General features: G+C 36.2%; 1 protein-coding gene across 1 annotated transcript; it reads right to left on the bottom strand.

Annotated features, from left to right (window-relative positions):
- Positions 1 to 381: 381 nt before the first annotated feature.
- LOC149020068 (AUGMIN subunit 6-like) lies at positions 382 to 17,298 on the bottom strand. Its single transcript, XM_089148098.1, has 7 exons — positions 17,111 to 17,298; positions 16,195 to 16,401; positions 8,275 to 15,380; positions 7,745 to 7,824; positions 6,808 to 7,637; positions 6,316 to 6,429; positions 382 to 6,201 (listed from the first exon to the last, which is right to left on the bottom strand). The coding sequence occupies exons 1-3, from the start codon at positions 17,213 to 17,215 to the stop codon at positions 15,129 to 15,131; spliced, it is 564 nt and encodes a 187-aa protein (XP_089004224.1). The 5' UTR covers positions 17,216 to 17,298; the 3' UTR covers positions 382 to 6,201; positions 6,316 to 6,429; positions 6,808 to 7,637; positions 7,745 to 7,824; positions 8,275 to 15,128.
- Positions 17,299 to 17,379: the final 81 nt, after the last annotated feature.

Raw genomic sequence — 17,379 nt, 5'->3', positions numbered from 1 at the left:
TGTGAGTAGAGAAAATTAATCTTACCAAAAACGAGTAGAGAAAAATAATCCGATGGGTATGTTGGCAGAGAGAATCTGAATTCCAAGAAAAGTACCATTACCTATTTACCTTTATTTTCTTTTTTCTTTTTTGGGTAATCAAGCCTTTCATTCGTGAAAGAGAGTTAAACAGAAATTGGAGCCAAGCAACTACATTGAATCTTCTAGAAATATTCTTGAAATTAGAGCCCGAAAATTTAGTGGAGAGAAGTCTTATATCTTTTACAATGGACAAAATCTAGGTTAGGGGAGCTAATATTCAAAACAAAGTTTACAAATCATTTGCAATTTGAATCCACCTCAATGAAATCAAAGCCATTCACCAAAGCTTCAAAAATGATGATTCCCATTCCACTTGCTCTTGTGTTCAACATTGAAGATACATCAACAATACTCGAATTGCTCCCTAATGCTCCCTTACGCATAAATGCCCTCCTCACTCTATCTTGAAAATGAAATCTTTTCTGTTTGGTGGAAAAATTAATTTCACTTGTGTGTCATTCAAGATTCTCCTCTTTGACTTCACTCAAGGTTTAAAGTATCAATATTGAGTATGTCATGTGATTTTAAGAGACGTATCATCCCATATCGAGTATTGTATCGTTCTGACAAACATATTTTTAGTGCAATTCAATAGAGAGACGTATTGAGATGTATCATATCAGATGTATCAAATAGAGATACGTATTGACTAGTATAGTATAGTATCGTGGGATACTTTAACCTTGAGTCCACTCCAACACCCCCAACCGCCCAAAAAGAACTTTTAAAAACCATCACACTTGGTCCAAATCAATGACAACGTATAAAGAGTTTGGATGGTCACAAGCCCATTATCCTATTCCAGAGGATTCTTATAAGAGAATTGATTTTAACTAAAACATAAAATCATTGCATTGAGTGGTGGTGTCTTGTTCTTCCAACATATTGGCTTTTTGAAGTTAGGGTTTTGTTGGTGGTAATGAGTCATGACTCGTGTATATCCATGGTGGTTGAGAATTTTTTGTGGAAGGTAGAGCACAAGAAGTCATTAATAACAGGCATGTGGTGATTCAATTAGCCTTCTAAAATGGGATGTTGATTATAATTCCTTTTACCATTTATCTAGTTTTGCCATGTGGTAGGTTGAGATGTGACAATTCAACCATTGGATATCCTGAAAGGAATGTCAACACCACAACATTCAAAAACTATTGAACAAATAAAGATAATACAGTTTGATAAGAACAAATAGGGAAAGGACATGGTTTACCTGAGTTGCTTTTTTTTCTTTTCCCAACATGAATATTTTCGTGATTGAACCACTTGTGGCAGCAAGATAAAACCTCTTTTCTTACTATAAAAATTAGTTTAATTCGAATGAAGTATAGCTTTTTCCCAACAGATTAAGTGATATGCAAAATGTTTAAGAATAAGTAACTAATCACAAAGTATAAAGAGTTTCTGGGTGGTTGATGGTTGAAGGACAAACTTTAAACATAAAAAAAATATAAAAATAAAAACAAAAAGAGGGAGAATTTTCATCTAAAATGGTACGAAAGCGCATGATACAGAGCATTATCAGTTGCTTTTTTATTTTCAATTCCTAACATGATTGGGATATGGATTCGTACCCACGACAAAGAACGCTCTGGGTAAAAAAAAAAAGTGATTGAATGACTTCTAAGTTAATTTTTTTAGTAGTTACTAAATTTGTAATAATTAGAGATTATGGTTTCAACTCTCCTTAAGATAGATATGAATAATATTAATTTTGCATTCTTTGTTAAAAACAATTGATCCATCTCAGTACACAAAAGTCCTAGCAAGATCTAATCTAATTCTACAGACTTTTTCATATTAATTAGTATTCATAAAAGTAAAATGCTTACCATCTAGAACACCTTAAGGGCCTGTTTGGTTACTTGAGTCTAGAGATTTCAAATTTATAGAATTCAACTCTATGGAGTCATGGTTCATAAATTTAAATGTTTGGTTAGCCTGAATCTTTGGAATGAAACCTGTAAATTCATTCTGAAAAATAGTTATGGAGTCATAGTTCAATGTTTAACAGTTTTATAATAAGAGTAAAATCTCTAAATTTCACCTCATACTCATAAATCTATAGATTCACATTCATTTTTAGTGTAAAAATGTGAGTCTCTAGATTTCATAAATCCAAGGATTCACACAACCAAATGGGTATAAATCTCCTATTTGTGAAATCCAGAGATTTGAAATCTATAGATTCATGTAACCAAACAAACCCTAAAGAAATATTAAGAATGTCATTAAACGAGTAAATTTTTTTTTCTTTTGGAGAATGGATAAAAAAAACTTCATCAGAGTATTCAAGCCCAAAATCTACTCTGATCTCAAAACATTTGGAAAACCCAAAATGCCTTTCCCAACTCTCGAGTTCAGTCAAAGCTCTCACACCATAAAATTATCCAGATTATTCAAGCAAAAATTAAAGATTGTAATTTTGTTACAAAGTGTTTTTTTTTAATTAAATAATTTTTATATATTAGATTACTATCTGAATCAAATCCACAACATTTTTATAAGAGTTATTACTCGTTGCAGGGTGTTGGTTTAGTCAATAGTCATTTATTGACTAAAGTCAAACGTATGACGATTTTGTTCTAAAAAATAAAAGAGTATGACTAATAATCGTGACCTGTAAAGCGAAATCCGATTGTATTTCAGACAAAAAAAAGAGCGCGAAAAACCGATTAGTGCTGCGTCGGATCCACGGGAGAGAGGAGACGGACTTTTAGTTACAAGATGACACGTATCAGGAACCACCACAGAGATGGGTCATTGGGTCCCATAGAAAGTTATGGTTGCAATGATTATAAGCCATACGATCCTCAATTTCTGTTGATCTCATTAATCGACGATCATCGTCCTCACAGACTAAGATGACCACTTAAACGAATGAAAGGGACAGTGGGACCCAGGACTATCATCGTCAAAGTTATGACGATGTTACGAGACCTTTTCCATGTGGAAGGGAGTAAGAGGAACTCTACAAAGATGTGGCTGCTAATACAAATCTTTCGGCTTTTGTCGTTGAACCCTAAACGGCCAAAGTTGGAGAATGAGTCCAGAGTCAAAACTATTGTGCTGCAGAGTTTTCAAAATCTGCTCCAGGTGTCAAGGGTAAGGTCATTTGATATATTATAGGATCACATTTCCCAATCGCCCATTGACTCAACTGAAAACCCAGAACCCAAAGAAAGCAACCTATGATTAAATCATGGAAACCTAGAGCTCCTCAGGCCTAAGCTTTCTTTCTTTTCCTTTTTGTGGTAAGAGTAAGACCCTGACACTCTAAAGAGGGCAAAGAGAAGTAGATCAAATATTTGACAAGGAAAGGGGAGAATTTCTGAATCAATGATTTTGTACAGGTGTTGACGAAACTTTTTCCAGGAAAAAAACAAAATAGTACAAAATAGAACACTCCTATGTAAAGTAGTATTTGAGGTTATTTTCAAATCCGGAGGCTGATTTTAAGCATCTACTTCCCTCAAACAGACTTCTTAAATACAAAAGCTGGCAGCACACCATCATCGGCATGGCATGTTGAGGTATTCGAGTCATATTCAAATATAATTTAGGTATTTGAATTATACCCAATACATATTCTAATATAGGCCATTGGATTGGTTATGATCCAACAGTATAATGGGCCTTTGTCAAAGAGTCCAACTAACTATAGAATCTAATGTTGTTCTATAAATACTAGCTGAAAACAACGGTCCAAGTATTACAAACTAGAAACTCAGGATATAATGTTTTAAACAACATTGTGCTTAAACCCTAAACCCTAACATGGCAGAGCATCTTAAAAGGGAAGAAAATACTTGAACAAGGCCTCATTTGGAATTTTTAGGGATGGCACAAAAATAATGGCTTGAAAAAACAGGTAGAAACCAACTCTTGAGAATTTCAAAGTCACCATCAAACCCCCAGTGAACTGCAATGTAGTTAGCGTGGCAGACCTAATAGACCAACAATCAAGATCTTGGAGGATAGTGCAAGTAAGAAAATGGTTCTCCACTTTAGAGGCTGAGGCCATACTTTAAGTCCCTCATTTGGAAGGCAAGCTTAATATTAAGGTTTGGGGACTGTTAAAGGATATGGTAAATTCACAGTGAAGGTTGCATACAACTTGCAAGTTGCAATACAAGAAAGACGACAAGCTGCTTCTCCCTCAACTTCAGCCCTACATACTTGGGAAGGCCTTCAAGCACAGTTGGAGAGAGAGATGGAAATGTAACACCTTGCCAAAAGTGAGGAAGTTTCCATGGAGAGCATTTAATGACAGCTTAGGGCACGTTTGATAATGTTCTTAAAAAACATTTTTGGCGTTCTTCTGTTCTTTGGGAACGGAAGAACAGGTTAGAGGCGTTTGATAAAAGGGTTCATTCTTCTGTTCTTTAAGAACAAACCAATCAGAAAAGTGTTCTAAAGAACGCTTTTTGCAAAACATCAAAAAGATGTTTTTACCAAAGAACAGAAACGAAAGTGATAAAAAAAAACACCAACATATTCTATTAGTGTTCTAAAAATATTTTCAGAATGGATTTATCAAACGACCATTTTCAAGCAAAGAACGGTCTTTTAGCACAGAAATATTAAAAAACGATTTTGCATAAGAACTGGTTTCTCAAAACATAAACGTTACCAAACACATACTTAGCTACCACACAAGGAATGAGCCAAAGAGGTACAAAATTGACACTCTCTGTAGTGAATGTGGAAGAGCACCTGAATCGGTTATGCACATCTTTGCTAACTGAATTCCCTTGTCAGCTATTGTTCGGTTCACATCTGAGCTGCAGGATTATGCTATTAGATTGTCACTCAATGGCAGATTGGATGAAGATGTGGTTAGATTTAAACAAAGAAAGGACTGCTGAAGTGGAGAAATTGAAGAGCTTCATGTCATTTCTAATTTGGTTGCTACAGCGAGCACGCAATGATAGGGTGGCAGGTACAAAGAGATGGAAGCCTTTTGATGTCATATAGGCAGCTACCAATGGTCACACAGAATTTTGGATGAATCGAAGACAGAAACCAAACTCAGGTAAATGAAAACGACGACACTACTCCCTTACCTGGCTCTTGGATACCCCCTTCTTTGTATGTTAGAGTAAATGTGGACGAGACAAGGAGGTATCAGGATTATTATCAGGGATCAACAAGGAGCACCTACCTTGCAAATCTAAGCCAATGAATCTTGCCTCGATGCTTGAAGGGGAAGCAGTAGCAATCAGAGCTGGACTTATAGAGGCTTTAGCAACAGGTTATGACTATGTAGAGCTTGAATCTGATAGCAAACAAATAGTGAAGTATGTACATGGAGCTGTGTCACCAATTCCCTACTATATACGAGCTGTTGTACAGGATATCAGAGTCATTGTCTCTAAGTTTCTAGGCTACATTAACATTGCTTTTGTTTCTAGGAAATTCAATGGAATAGCGGATTTCCTAGCAAAGAAGGCCCTGTCGGTTTCAAGCCCGACCAAATGGTTGTGCTCAGATAGGTTGTTTGTGGAATTATATTCACCTTCTCCTCTTGCTTGCCTTCAATAGAAATGTTGGTTACTCAAAAAAAAAATAGTAGTAGATAGGATGGTATTATCAATGATGATATAAAGACTGCAGTGGCCATAGCAAAGGAAGTAGCTAGCAGCTGATATATGACAATGATGAAAGGCAACAGGTCCATGTAGGATGGTATTATCAATGATGATAACCAGGTCAGCTGCAACTTAATGAGGAAGAGTGGAAATATGTAAGAGAACTGAGTCTCCTTGCAAGTTTAGTTACTCCCAAGATTGATGCAAAACCTACCAAAGAAAATAGATGTTGACTTGTCATAGAGAAACTGGAATATCATATAGTATTTTTATTTTCAACTTTTTTGGGGGTACAATCTTCTTTTAATTTTTATTTATTGATTTACTTATCTTTATCTAAAAAGTGAAACATCAGATGCTATGTATGGTGCACCATTTGACAAGTATGTACACCAGAATTCGCCCAAAGTTGTATTTGGAGCACAATTCGTGAGATTAGAATCGGTACCTCATATGGTTGCTGCTCCAATGGCCTGAATCGGCCATAAACCAACTGGAATCCAGATTAGATCAACTAGTCTGATACCAACTCCTGGAAAACATGCTTTCGACTGTTATGAAAAAAAACACAAAACAAAGAGCGAGAACAAAAACTTTCACAGCAACGAAGATGCATGTCCAAATCCAATAGGGAAAGAATCCATACCTGTATCACAAACTACTTCTGGTTTTGTTCTGCATATAAGCTTGAATTGGTACCTCTCTTCCAGGAAAGTCTGAAACACTTTCAGCAGGGTCTTGCTCCTCCTGGACCCCACAACTGCAAAATGCAATTTCAATTTATTCATATTTAGCAGTAATATGATTGAAAAACTTTCCGAGATGATTCAACTTCATAAAATTAATTAGAAGACAATAGCTTTACATGAAAAAGGATACAATGCACCTAGAACATAAATTAAGGCTTAACGGAAAACAATTAATTTTTTGAGCTGAGGTCAAGGCTTCCTATACAGTAAAATGGTTGCAAGGTGTATGCTAAATGCCTAAATCATCAGTGTATCAGGCAGAAGATGTGAGCCCTAACGTACCACATGATACTGAATTAAAGGGCGTAAGAACCATATCCCCTACAATATTTTGAGAATTTTCCAACATTATAGGATTTAAAGAACAAACACAGCCGCAAGTTTCTCACCTAAAATTGTCTGTTCTTTCCACAAATCTCCATGTTTTATCTTATGGCAATGGGAGTTTTTTCGAATACCAGTGCTGCAAATGAACATTAAATCTTGAAATAAATCTTCATATGATGAAGAAAATATTATGTAACTAATAAATTTTAGAGTTCCAACATAAACCAAACTCTGAAACCCTAGGAAAATTTTAACACAGAAAACTTATGCCACAAAATCAGCACTTTATTCAGTTCAGGTAAATATATGTAGCTGATTTTCACAAGCATTCAACAACTAGATCCCTCATCGTCACACCATAAATTGATTCATAATACATATGGCACTGTCACCCTCAGGCATCAGTTAAGAACTGGATATCCAGAGTCTACAATAAATAGTAACCAAGTGATCTCCATGATAAAACAAAATAAAGTGGTACATATCCAAACAAAAAGACAGATATTCATACAGCAGCCAACCTCGAAGAATCTCATATACCTTACAACTCAAGAACCCTGGACAACAATTTATGAGATGATTACTTGCTGTGCACCGCTGCATGATGACATGCCAATTTGAAGAGGGAGAGAACCCAAGTATGACCTTCATTGTTTTGTAAATCAAGTCTTTTAGTCTATCCAAAATACGAGATAAAAATTTCACCAACAAAGGTGCGGGCAGCAAGCCAAATATTTTCTGATATGAACTAGGAAAGTTGTCCTGAAACAATATTAAGTTAGGAGTAACCCACTGGAGTAACCCAGTGGTTCACTAGAATGAAGTTCAAAGCAGAGGAAGAAGAATATCTTTATGCCAAACCTCAGTCATGCAACTTGATCAAATCTTAGTCCTGCATGATGACAAGAAGGATGTTATATCTGTTGTACCATAACAATAAAAATCAATGATAAGCACAATACTATGAAGTTGTATCAATCTCAAAGTACATAACATTACCAGAAGGACCAGCAGAAGGTGGAACCCACCATTGAGGTATGGTGAGTTCTCCAGTAGCCAGGTCATTAAGATACAAATACCTGCAATCATAAAAGAAAAATAAAATGCCCTAACAATATGGACTTATGGAGAAGTTAGTAAAAGTTAAAAGAGGGGAAGATTTCAAGAAAGACCAGAAATTAGAATTTGGGCGGGAACAACCAAACCCCCACCCCACCACACCCCCAGCCCCAACCCGGAAAAAAATTAAAAAGAAAAGAAAAGAGACTACCCAACATGCAAGTGATATTGTGGCATGGAGTAGAAGAAATTGAGTAGAAGAAGAATGAAGGAACTCCAAAGAATTGGCATTTGTAGATCATCTACATAAATTTTTTCATCATATTATGTCGTATTTACATATCTCAGAAAGTAATCAGACGGTTGACCTGTATTGACTAGTCAAAGACAAATTATAAAAGGATTTTCTACTCTGCTCCATAAAGAAGTAAAAGAACAAAATATAAACTTCACAAAATGAGTGTTTTAACCTCCAAACAAGGTAGCTCACAGCCCATTGCCATCAGCCTGTGCTCCCTTTAACTTGGAACCCAAGATGAGAGGATAGGTTCCTGTACTCTGTCATATTTATTCTGCTACGCGTCCTGCTATCCTGGTAAGTTCATATTAATGCTTCATGGCAAAAAAATTAAAACTGTTTTTAGCAGAAAAACGATTTCCATGACAAATAAATGTCTGATGTTTGAGTCCAGAAAATAAAGAATAAAGTCTATGCAAAACATTCGAGTTCTCCTTAAAATATTACTACTTGCTAGCCTAAAATGTTACCAAGATTAAGATTGACGAGATTGCAGAGGACATCCAATTCATACCCCAATTCACACCCACAAGAAATTCCAGACCTTGGCAATAGGCAAATTTTTTTTCTCATTCTGGGCTCAAATTGCATAGTTCAAATAGCCACGCAAACGAGCAAGTTGATAGCACAAATGAACCCGAACAAATTAATCCTCTCTGCAAGAACATAAGTCTGTGGGTTTAACATCAGAACTCAAAGGCAAAGGAACTTCTACAGACAAGATATTATAGGACAGATTTTTTTGAATCTGTATTATTGACATGTCTTATCAGGAGAGAACTGTAGACCCCACAAATGTATAATACACATAAACTCAGCGATTTGGTTGTGTTGAAAATGAGCTAATACACAGTCAAGTTATCCGAACACTAATGCATTGACCTCATACTATAAGATGTTGGTCTTTGCCAACTGAGCCAACCCTTTGAGGTTGACTAATGCTTGTTTTTTTCAATATGCAATAAATTCAAATAATTAAGTTAGCCCATACATTTTTCTAGGTGTTATTACATGCCAACAATAAATTAGCAGCCACAAGTGAAGAAATGGTGCGCATCATTCAAAAAGATTCCTTGCCATAAAATTTCACGTTATAAATACAGCAAAACTATGTCGCAACAAAGTATAAGGAAACAATTAAATACAAGCACAATGTCACTTTAGGAAGCTGCCTAGAGAAGAAAGGCATTTGGATATATAAAAGACCATATCCAAGTTTTGAACAACTTCAGCTAAACTATTTTCAGTAGTTTCGACCAGATTAAACCAGTTCATCATATGTTGAGTTTTACCTCCAAATAATACCAGGTTTTGACCAAATTTCAGTTTACGGCTGGCCAAAACCTTGGTCAGCACTGGACCTCTTTATCCTTGATTCCCACCACCAACTGAAAGAATATATAGCAATTGCTCAGAAACAAGCATCCAAGAAAAAGTCAGGTTTCTTGAGCACGTAGCACGTAGTTGATAATACTAGCCCATAGAGCAGCATTCATAAACCTAGTTATTGCAGGCATATATGATATGTTGGAGTAAAATCTAATTATGGGCAATATATTAACTAAATTAATGTGTATTTATGCTTTCTTATAACATAACATATTAAAATTATCAATTTAGTTATAAAGCATCGTATAGTGTGGCCTCCTATGTGTAGAGACCAAAATGCAAGTTAGGGTTATTTATGAAATTAATCTAATTACTAAACTTTATGATGGGTTAAGTTAGTAATTGAAACTGCTCATATTGAGCAGTATATAAAGGGGTCACGGTCCCCAAGCCAAATGCATTGCTTTTCTCTTTAACTCCCGTCATAGAGAGAAAAAAGTGAGATCAAAAGATCTTCTCAAGAGGGCTTGCATTCAAGGCTTGGAAGATCAACGATGATCATTCAATCTCAGGGATTCAGATCAACGATCCCAATCAAATCTTTTCTAAATCTTATGGATTCAGGTGAGTTTCCGCGCTTAATATTTTCTCGATGATTTGACATGTTTGATCCTGGGTTTAATTAAGATTCTACATGAAAATCATTAAAATGGATGAAATTCGTCCTTATCATTCTTGCTTTGTCAATACCAAGATCCTAAAGTAGGGAGTAAAATCGAACTTGATATATACACCTTTGGGGTTAATAAACATTTCAGCCATCAGACCAAAAAACTCAAAAGATGTTGCTCAAGTCACCTATCACCCAAGAAGGGGCAAATTTGGCATACTCCCAGTTTTCAATTTATTCTGAATAACCGTTAGATCGAGATATTTCACTGGCAACCTCTCAAGCCACACACATGGGGATGAGCCGAACCCCACTGCAGAGCATCTGGGCCATGGATGGCCAATTTTGAGCTCTTCCATGAATGATCTGTCCTGTATATAAGTAGTAAATTAAACCTCAACTACCTCTTAGGATCATGTGCTGGTTTTGCATCTACAGGTGGAACATATTATTCTACTAAGTCATCGATACAAAATATGGTTTTACAGATCCATCCTGTAAAATAAATTTGGTCAGTGAGAAAAGGGGCTAGTCAGTAGGCTGTCTGTCACACAAATCTATGCCCCACAAGCATTCCGGTCACTATTCTAATACATTTGAAATCAAACAAATTCATTACTGTTCAAGAATCACACTGCAAAATTACTGATTATCCAACATTCCTTGTTTCCCTTGTACAAGCGAGCGGGTAGGGGGGCTGGATCAGAAAAAATAACAATCTAACTTGATTTGCAATCTAGAAGAACTATAAGGTGAGTTTCTTAATGATGGCCATCCCCACGTAAATTTCAGACGCAACAAAAAGAATGAAGAGAACGAAATCATTATAGAGGAAATCATACAAACCGCAAGTCTTACAAGGGGAAAAAATGGAAATGAACTTTGGTAACAAAAGTGTAAGAAAAAAACAGAAACCCAATTCACAAACTGAAGCGTATCACAATCGATTCTAGCCACCAGCATGACTGGCACGCAAATCAAACTTTGTCTAATACTCCATAAAAGCTGTGTCAGTTTCCGATAATGGTGCTGTGGAAAAATTTTAAACATTCAGTCTCACAAACATTCTCAACCAACATGTGTTAACGTAAAGCAATATATTGTTTAGAAAAAACAGGGATACGAAGACAACTCAGATATGTTACTCCTCTCTAGCAGAAGTCACCTCCAAACATGCATATCCAGTTATCAACCAAGTATTATCCAAACCGAACAACAGATGGGTCCCTGTGGTAGAACAACCAAGGTCCCTTTGGCAACGATTGACCAAAGCTTTGACATCACAACTTAAATAGAATAAATTGTCTAGTGACTATTCTGGAGAATAAATTGCTTATCTGACAATAAAATAATCATAATGGTTCTCCTTGAGGCCTCAATAAGCGCATCATGAAAGCAAGCTGGCAAAGTGGAAGAACAGCTATTTAATTGGATGGGTTCGATAGGTGTTTTCTCTATCAACTTCTTCTAAGACCTATTTAAAAAACCCTCTAACCTGCAATCCTCATACATTGCTAGTCAATCACTGTCTTAAAACTAAAGATTAATCAACCAACAAGAACTAAGACAAATTGATTTCTGTATAACAGCCAATGATTTTGACTTTTAGTCTGACTCTGACGGTTTAGGCATTTTCTCAAACCCTAACCGCTTGACCTACCATATTGGTATTTCCACCAAACAGCCATAAAACTCAGAATTCATCAAACAATCAACGTCTGAAACACTGTCCCTCACACCAAATTCCATCATAAATCTCCAATTAAACCAAGCAACATCATAAATCCCAAATGACATTGAATGCTAAAGATCCTAGAAACACTAACAGCCAGAGGAGACGATTGTCAGGAGACTGTTTGGTATCTACCATATTAGTGCAATGCTTACTCATAGATACAGAATATTTAAATACCAACCAAAGTTGAAACATCACTGCTTTAGTGTCTGTAAGAATACTCTTCAAAATAAAGCTTTTTCAATTACCACTCATGCAGCCACATGGAATATATGCAAATCTATCCAATCAACTGATTCACCAGGTCTCACCAAAGAGATCACTTCATAAGCCACCCCACTCAAGCAGAGGATCAATGTCATGTCAAGAAGATGATCTAAATCCAGGAAATGCAAGGTAGACTAAATCCATATGATACAATGATAAAACAGGCAAACAATGGGCTTAAAAAAGAGCAAATGAATTTGCAGAAGGTGGAACCCGTCATTGAGGTATGGTGAGTTCTCCAGTAGCCAGGCCATTAAGACACAAATACCTGGAATCATAAAAGAAAGATAAAATGGCCTAAAATAAATACGGACTCATGGAGAAGTTAGCAAAAGTTATAAGAGGGGAAGATTTCAAGAAAGACCAGAAATTAGAATTTGGGTGGGAACAACCAAACCCCCACCCCCAACCCAGGAAAAATTTGAAAAAGAAAAGAACAGAGACTACCCAACATGAAAGTGCTATTGTGACATGGAGCAGAAGAAGAGTGAAGGAACTCCAAAGAATTGGCATTTATAGATAATCTGCATAAATTTTTGCATCATATTATGTCGTATTTACATATCTCAGAAAGTAATCAGACGGTTGACCTGTATTGACTAGTCAAAGACAAATTATAAAAGGATTTTCTACTCTGCTCCATAAAGAAGTAAAAGAACAAAATATAAACTTCAGAAAATGAGTGATTTAACCTCCAACCAAGGCGGTTCACAGCCCATTGACATCAGCCTGTGCTCCCTTTAACTTGGAACCCAAGATGAGAGGATAGGTTCTTGTACTCCCTTTCTGCTACCTGCTATCCTGGCAAGTTTATAGTAACACTTCATGGCAGAAAAATTTGGGCGTACGTCACTGTTTTTTGCAGAAAAATGATTTCTAGGACAAATCAATGTTTGATGTTTTAGTCCAGAAAATAAGGAATAAAGTCTATGCAAAACATATTTAGTTCTCCTTAAAATATTACTACTTGCTAGCCTAAATTATTACCAAGATTAAGTTCGACGAGATTGCAGAGGACATCAAATTACAGCCCACAAGAAACTCCAGACCTTGGCAATAGGCAAATTTTTTTGCCATTTAGGGCTCAAATAGCCATGCAAACGAGCAAGTTGATAGCACAAATGGACCTGAACAAATTAATCCTCTCTGCAAGCCATAAGTCTGTGGGTTTAACATCATAACTCATAGGCAAAGGAACTTCTACAGAAAAGATATTATAGGACAGATTTGGTTGAATCTGTACTGTTGACGTGTCTTATCAGGAGAGAACTGTTGACCCCACAAATCTATAGTACACATAAGCTCAGCAATTTGGTTGTGTTGCAAAATAGATAATACACAGTCAAGTTATCCGAACAATAATACGTTGACCTCATACTATAAGACTTTGCCAATTGAGTCAACCCTTTCGGGTTGACTAATGCCTTTTTTTTCAATATGCAATAAATTCATAAAAATAAGGCTCTTTTTTGTATCAATTCTCATTCTCTATTATGCCTATTTAAAATAAATAAGTACAAGAATTCATTATTGGTCAAGAATGAAAAATGGTTTGGTGAATTTTGTTGAAAATAAATTATGGAATAAAAAATAAGTTTGGTGTCAAATAAAAAATTATTAGAAAATAATAGTGAACAAGTGATAAAAGAGGGGAAAATGATGATTTTTATAAATTAAAAAAAAAAAAAAGTGTATTGATTATTTTACCCTCATCTTAACCATAAAATTATAAGTAAACTTGTGCATAAATGAAGATAATGAAATTCTCACCATAATTCATAATAGACAAAAACTTCATTATGGATTTTGGAAGTTTTTCTATTATTTTAAATAAAAATAGAACTGATAATAGATGCGAAACAACTTAAAATAATGAAAAAAATCTCATAATTGAGAATGATAATTGATACCAAAAAGAGCCTAAGTTAGCACATACATTTTTCTAGTTGTGTTATACTGTTATTACATGCCAACAATAAAGTAGCAGCCACAAGTGAGGAAATGGAGTGCATGATTCAAAAACATTCCATGCCATAAAACTTCAGGTTATAAATACAGCAAAACTGTGTATCAACAAAGTATAAGGAAACAATTAAATACAAGCACAATGTCACTTTAGGAAGCTGCCTAGAGAAGAAAGGCATTTGGATATATAAAAGACCATATCCAAGTTTTGAACAACTTCAGGTAACCCATTTTCAGTAGTTTCGACCAGATTAAACCAGCTCATCATATGTTGAGTTTTACCTCCAAATAATACCAAGTTTTGACCAAATTTCAGTTTACGGCTGGCCAAAACCTGGGTCAGCACTGGAAACTTTATCCTTGGTTTCGCACCACCAACTGAAAGAATATATAGCAATTGCTCAGAAACAAACATCCAAGAAAAAGTCAGGTTTCTTGAGCACGTATTTGATAATACTAGCCCATAGAGCAGCATTCCGCATCTGCCTACCATAAACCTATTTATTGCAGGCATATATGATAATCATTAAAATGGATAATTAGTTGATCACCAGTCAAAGGAGGGAAACATTGGTGTACAGGAAATTGTTTGCTATATTGGCCTATTGACAGAATACAAGCTAGACAGACACAATATCATCAGTAGCACTGGCCAAATAATCCTACACTCTAGGAGCACACTCCTCAATTGCATATACTATCAATGAGAAAAATGTTTCAGACAATACAAATGATCAAAAACTACTCAAGCTTGCCTTCGCCCTTGGAATAGGCAATAAGCTCACAGAAATTAAAGGTATGGAGTGGACAACATAGTACTATTGTCAGAAGAAGAAAAAACCTTGGGACAAAGTATCCACATGATTGTTTGCAGAGGCTGGTCCAGAGACTTCCCTTCGGAAAAATTTTCCACCTGGCTGGCTTGAGAAACCAGAGTTTGCTTCTTTTGGATATTTCCCCCTTTTGTAGAAGAAATTGGGGTCAAACTAAACAAATGTGGTCATTTCAAAGCTGGAGGGCTTGGGGAAACCTTATCAAGATGAACACTTGGCTATTAGTTTTATAAGTACAAGTGTTTCAGAACCCCACAAATCACCATATTCATATTCCATAATGTTTCTCCAAATAGATCAGTGTTCTCCAAAGAACTTACAATAGATCTTCCACTACTCTGAGCTTGGATAGGCGCAGTAGATTGGCAACGATTTTTAGTCAGAGGAAGAGTAGATGGAATACTCTTTACTTCTTCGGTTAGCTCTGAAATTGATTTATTTACTGATGGAGCAATTTCCTTCAGTTGACTAATGAGCACCTGTGCAGAAGGGTATCAGTTTGGGATGAGTCTCCACTGTTGCCCGTTATTTAAAATATGTCATGTCAATCAGAAGCAAAAATGGATTGCGAGAGTAGAACAGTTCAATAAAAGGAATTTTCTGGGAAAAGCTACAATGAAATTCACATTTTTCGCCAATATAACCTTAAATGAACATGAACTTGTCATTAGATACTACTGAGTACTGATACCAACATCATGAAAGGAAATTGCAGAATTAAATTTTCTAGTGAACTGTGCCCAACAAACAGGATGAACAGGTTTTGTACTTTTCAAGTTCCAACTCATTAACAAATATAAACACCTGTGCTGATAGAAAAGGTAAGGGCACCTGCAAAACCAATTTCCCTAGATAATGACTGTAGAAGGGAGCCGTTTCTGATTATAAACTCACAAACTTCAAAGTTAAATAGCACAACCTAAATATGGAAACACTGCCATGCCAATAGCCAGCCATTAACAAATTGACTTAGCATAAAACTAATAAATAAAAGCATCGAACTCTGAAGTAAGGTTTTTCAAGGCATGGTAAATGCAATGCCTCGATGGCCCTTTCCATTTGGGTGAGGTAAAGTGTCAGTTCTCTACCATCAGCTATTGCTCTCTGTTAGGACCCCAATTAACCTTTGAGAATCCTGGCTATAACCTGCAAACACCGCTGCAATTACCACCACACCCCCACACATGCACACTGCAATTTGAATGGTGAATCAAAGCCTGAAGAAACTGTAAAGAGCTCACTCGATTAACCCAATACTACAATTGAGTAACATGATTGCAATACAAGATATACCTCAGCCTCAACCCAACCGCTAATTGCCCCAGCAGAGGGTATTCCCCTCCCTGCATGCAAGCTTGATCTTACAAAACACCATTCAATCCCCCCTTGCAACCAAGGTTTAAAGCATCCAATGATAACATACGATTCTGCATGGCCACCAGTACGGTCATCAAGTGCACTTCGTAAGAGCTCCGGACCCTCCCCATCATTTGCCTTTGCCTACAACAACAATATAACAGGTGCATAATTACTAATACTTCTTCAAAGAAAATAAAAATGAACTTCCAAGTGCCTCAATATGTTAGCAAAATCTTAACCAATGGGAACTAAGATGGTCAGCATAGACCCAAAAGCAAAAGTGACATAATAGCAATGGATGCCTAATTAACTTCCATAAAGTAAGACATAGAAATTCAAAATGCAAATGAAGTGAATGGATATTGCAATTGCTCAAGCTTGGTTGGACAATCATGAACCACTTTGGAAACCCAACCCAAGGATTTGTCCATAAAGTTTCTATATTCATGCAAGCAAGTCTTTGTCATAATCACTGTAATACGTAAGAAAATATTGAATAAGAATGAGGTTGAATCTGGTTTACTCAAGAGTGCTGCGTGCTTTGATGGTCAAGCTGGTCAATCATTACAACCTTGATTTCTCCAATTTTCTCCTTTTCTCTTCTTCTTTTATCTCTGGACTTTTCCCCCAATCCTGACAGGAAGCCTCATGTTTGTGGATAAATCATTACAACGGTTTGCAGTATAATACAAGCTTCATACACATAAAATAAGACGGCTAACAAATGCACCTGTAAGAATACCGAAAGGAAAAAATCCAGAGCTGCACATGAAATTTAATAATTCCCAAAGATTACACTAATGCACAGCAACAGATTAAGTGATTAACCTAAGAAAAGAAAAGCATCTACCAGATAAAGTGACTGCTTATGAATGCGTTGTAGAGCATGCGTCCAACGTCTGAGAACTTCCGCTATGTCAACAGTGGAGTGGACCCTTCCATTTCTATCATCCATCCTCGCATGCGTTTCTTCATAAACTTGTAAATGAGATGCATCTGAGCTGCTTTTTGGTTTTTCTCTATTTACACTGGTGTATAGTCCATCTACCGGTTCTCTATCACCTGGTGTTGAAGTACGATTGCCAGGCTGACCAGCTGACAAATCTGGATATGGAACCT

This window comes from Hakea prostrata, chromosome 3 (genome assembly GCF_041222555.1).
Source record: "Hakea prostrata isolate BN-2017 chromosome 3, UWA_Hpros_2, whole genome shotgun sequence".
Lineage (NCBI taxonomy): Eukaryota > Viridiplantae > Streptophyta > Magnoliopsida > Proteales > Proteaceae > Hakea > Hakea prostrata.
Note: the sequence above shows the minus strand (reverse complement) of the source record. Positions and strands in the feature narration are given on the sequence as shown.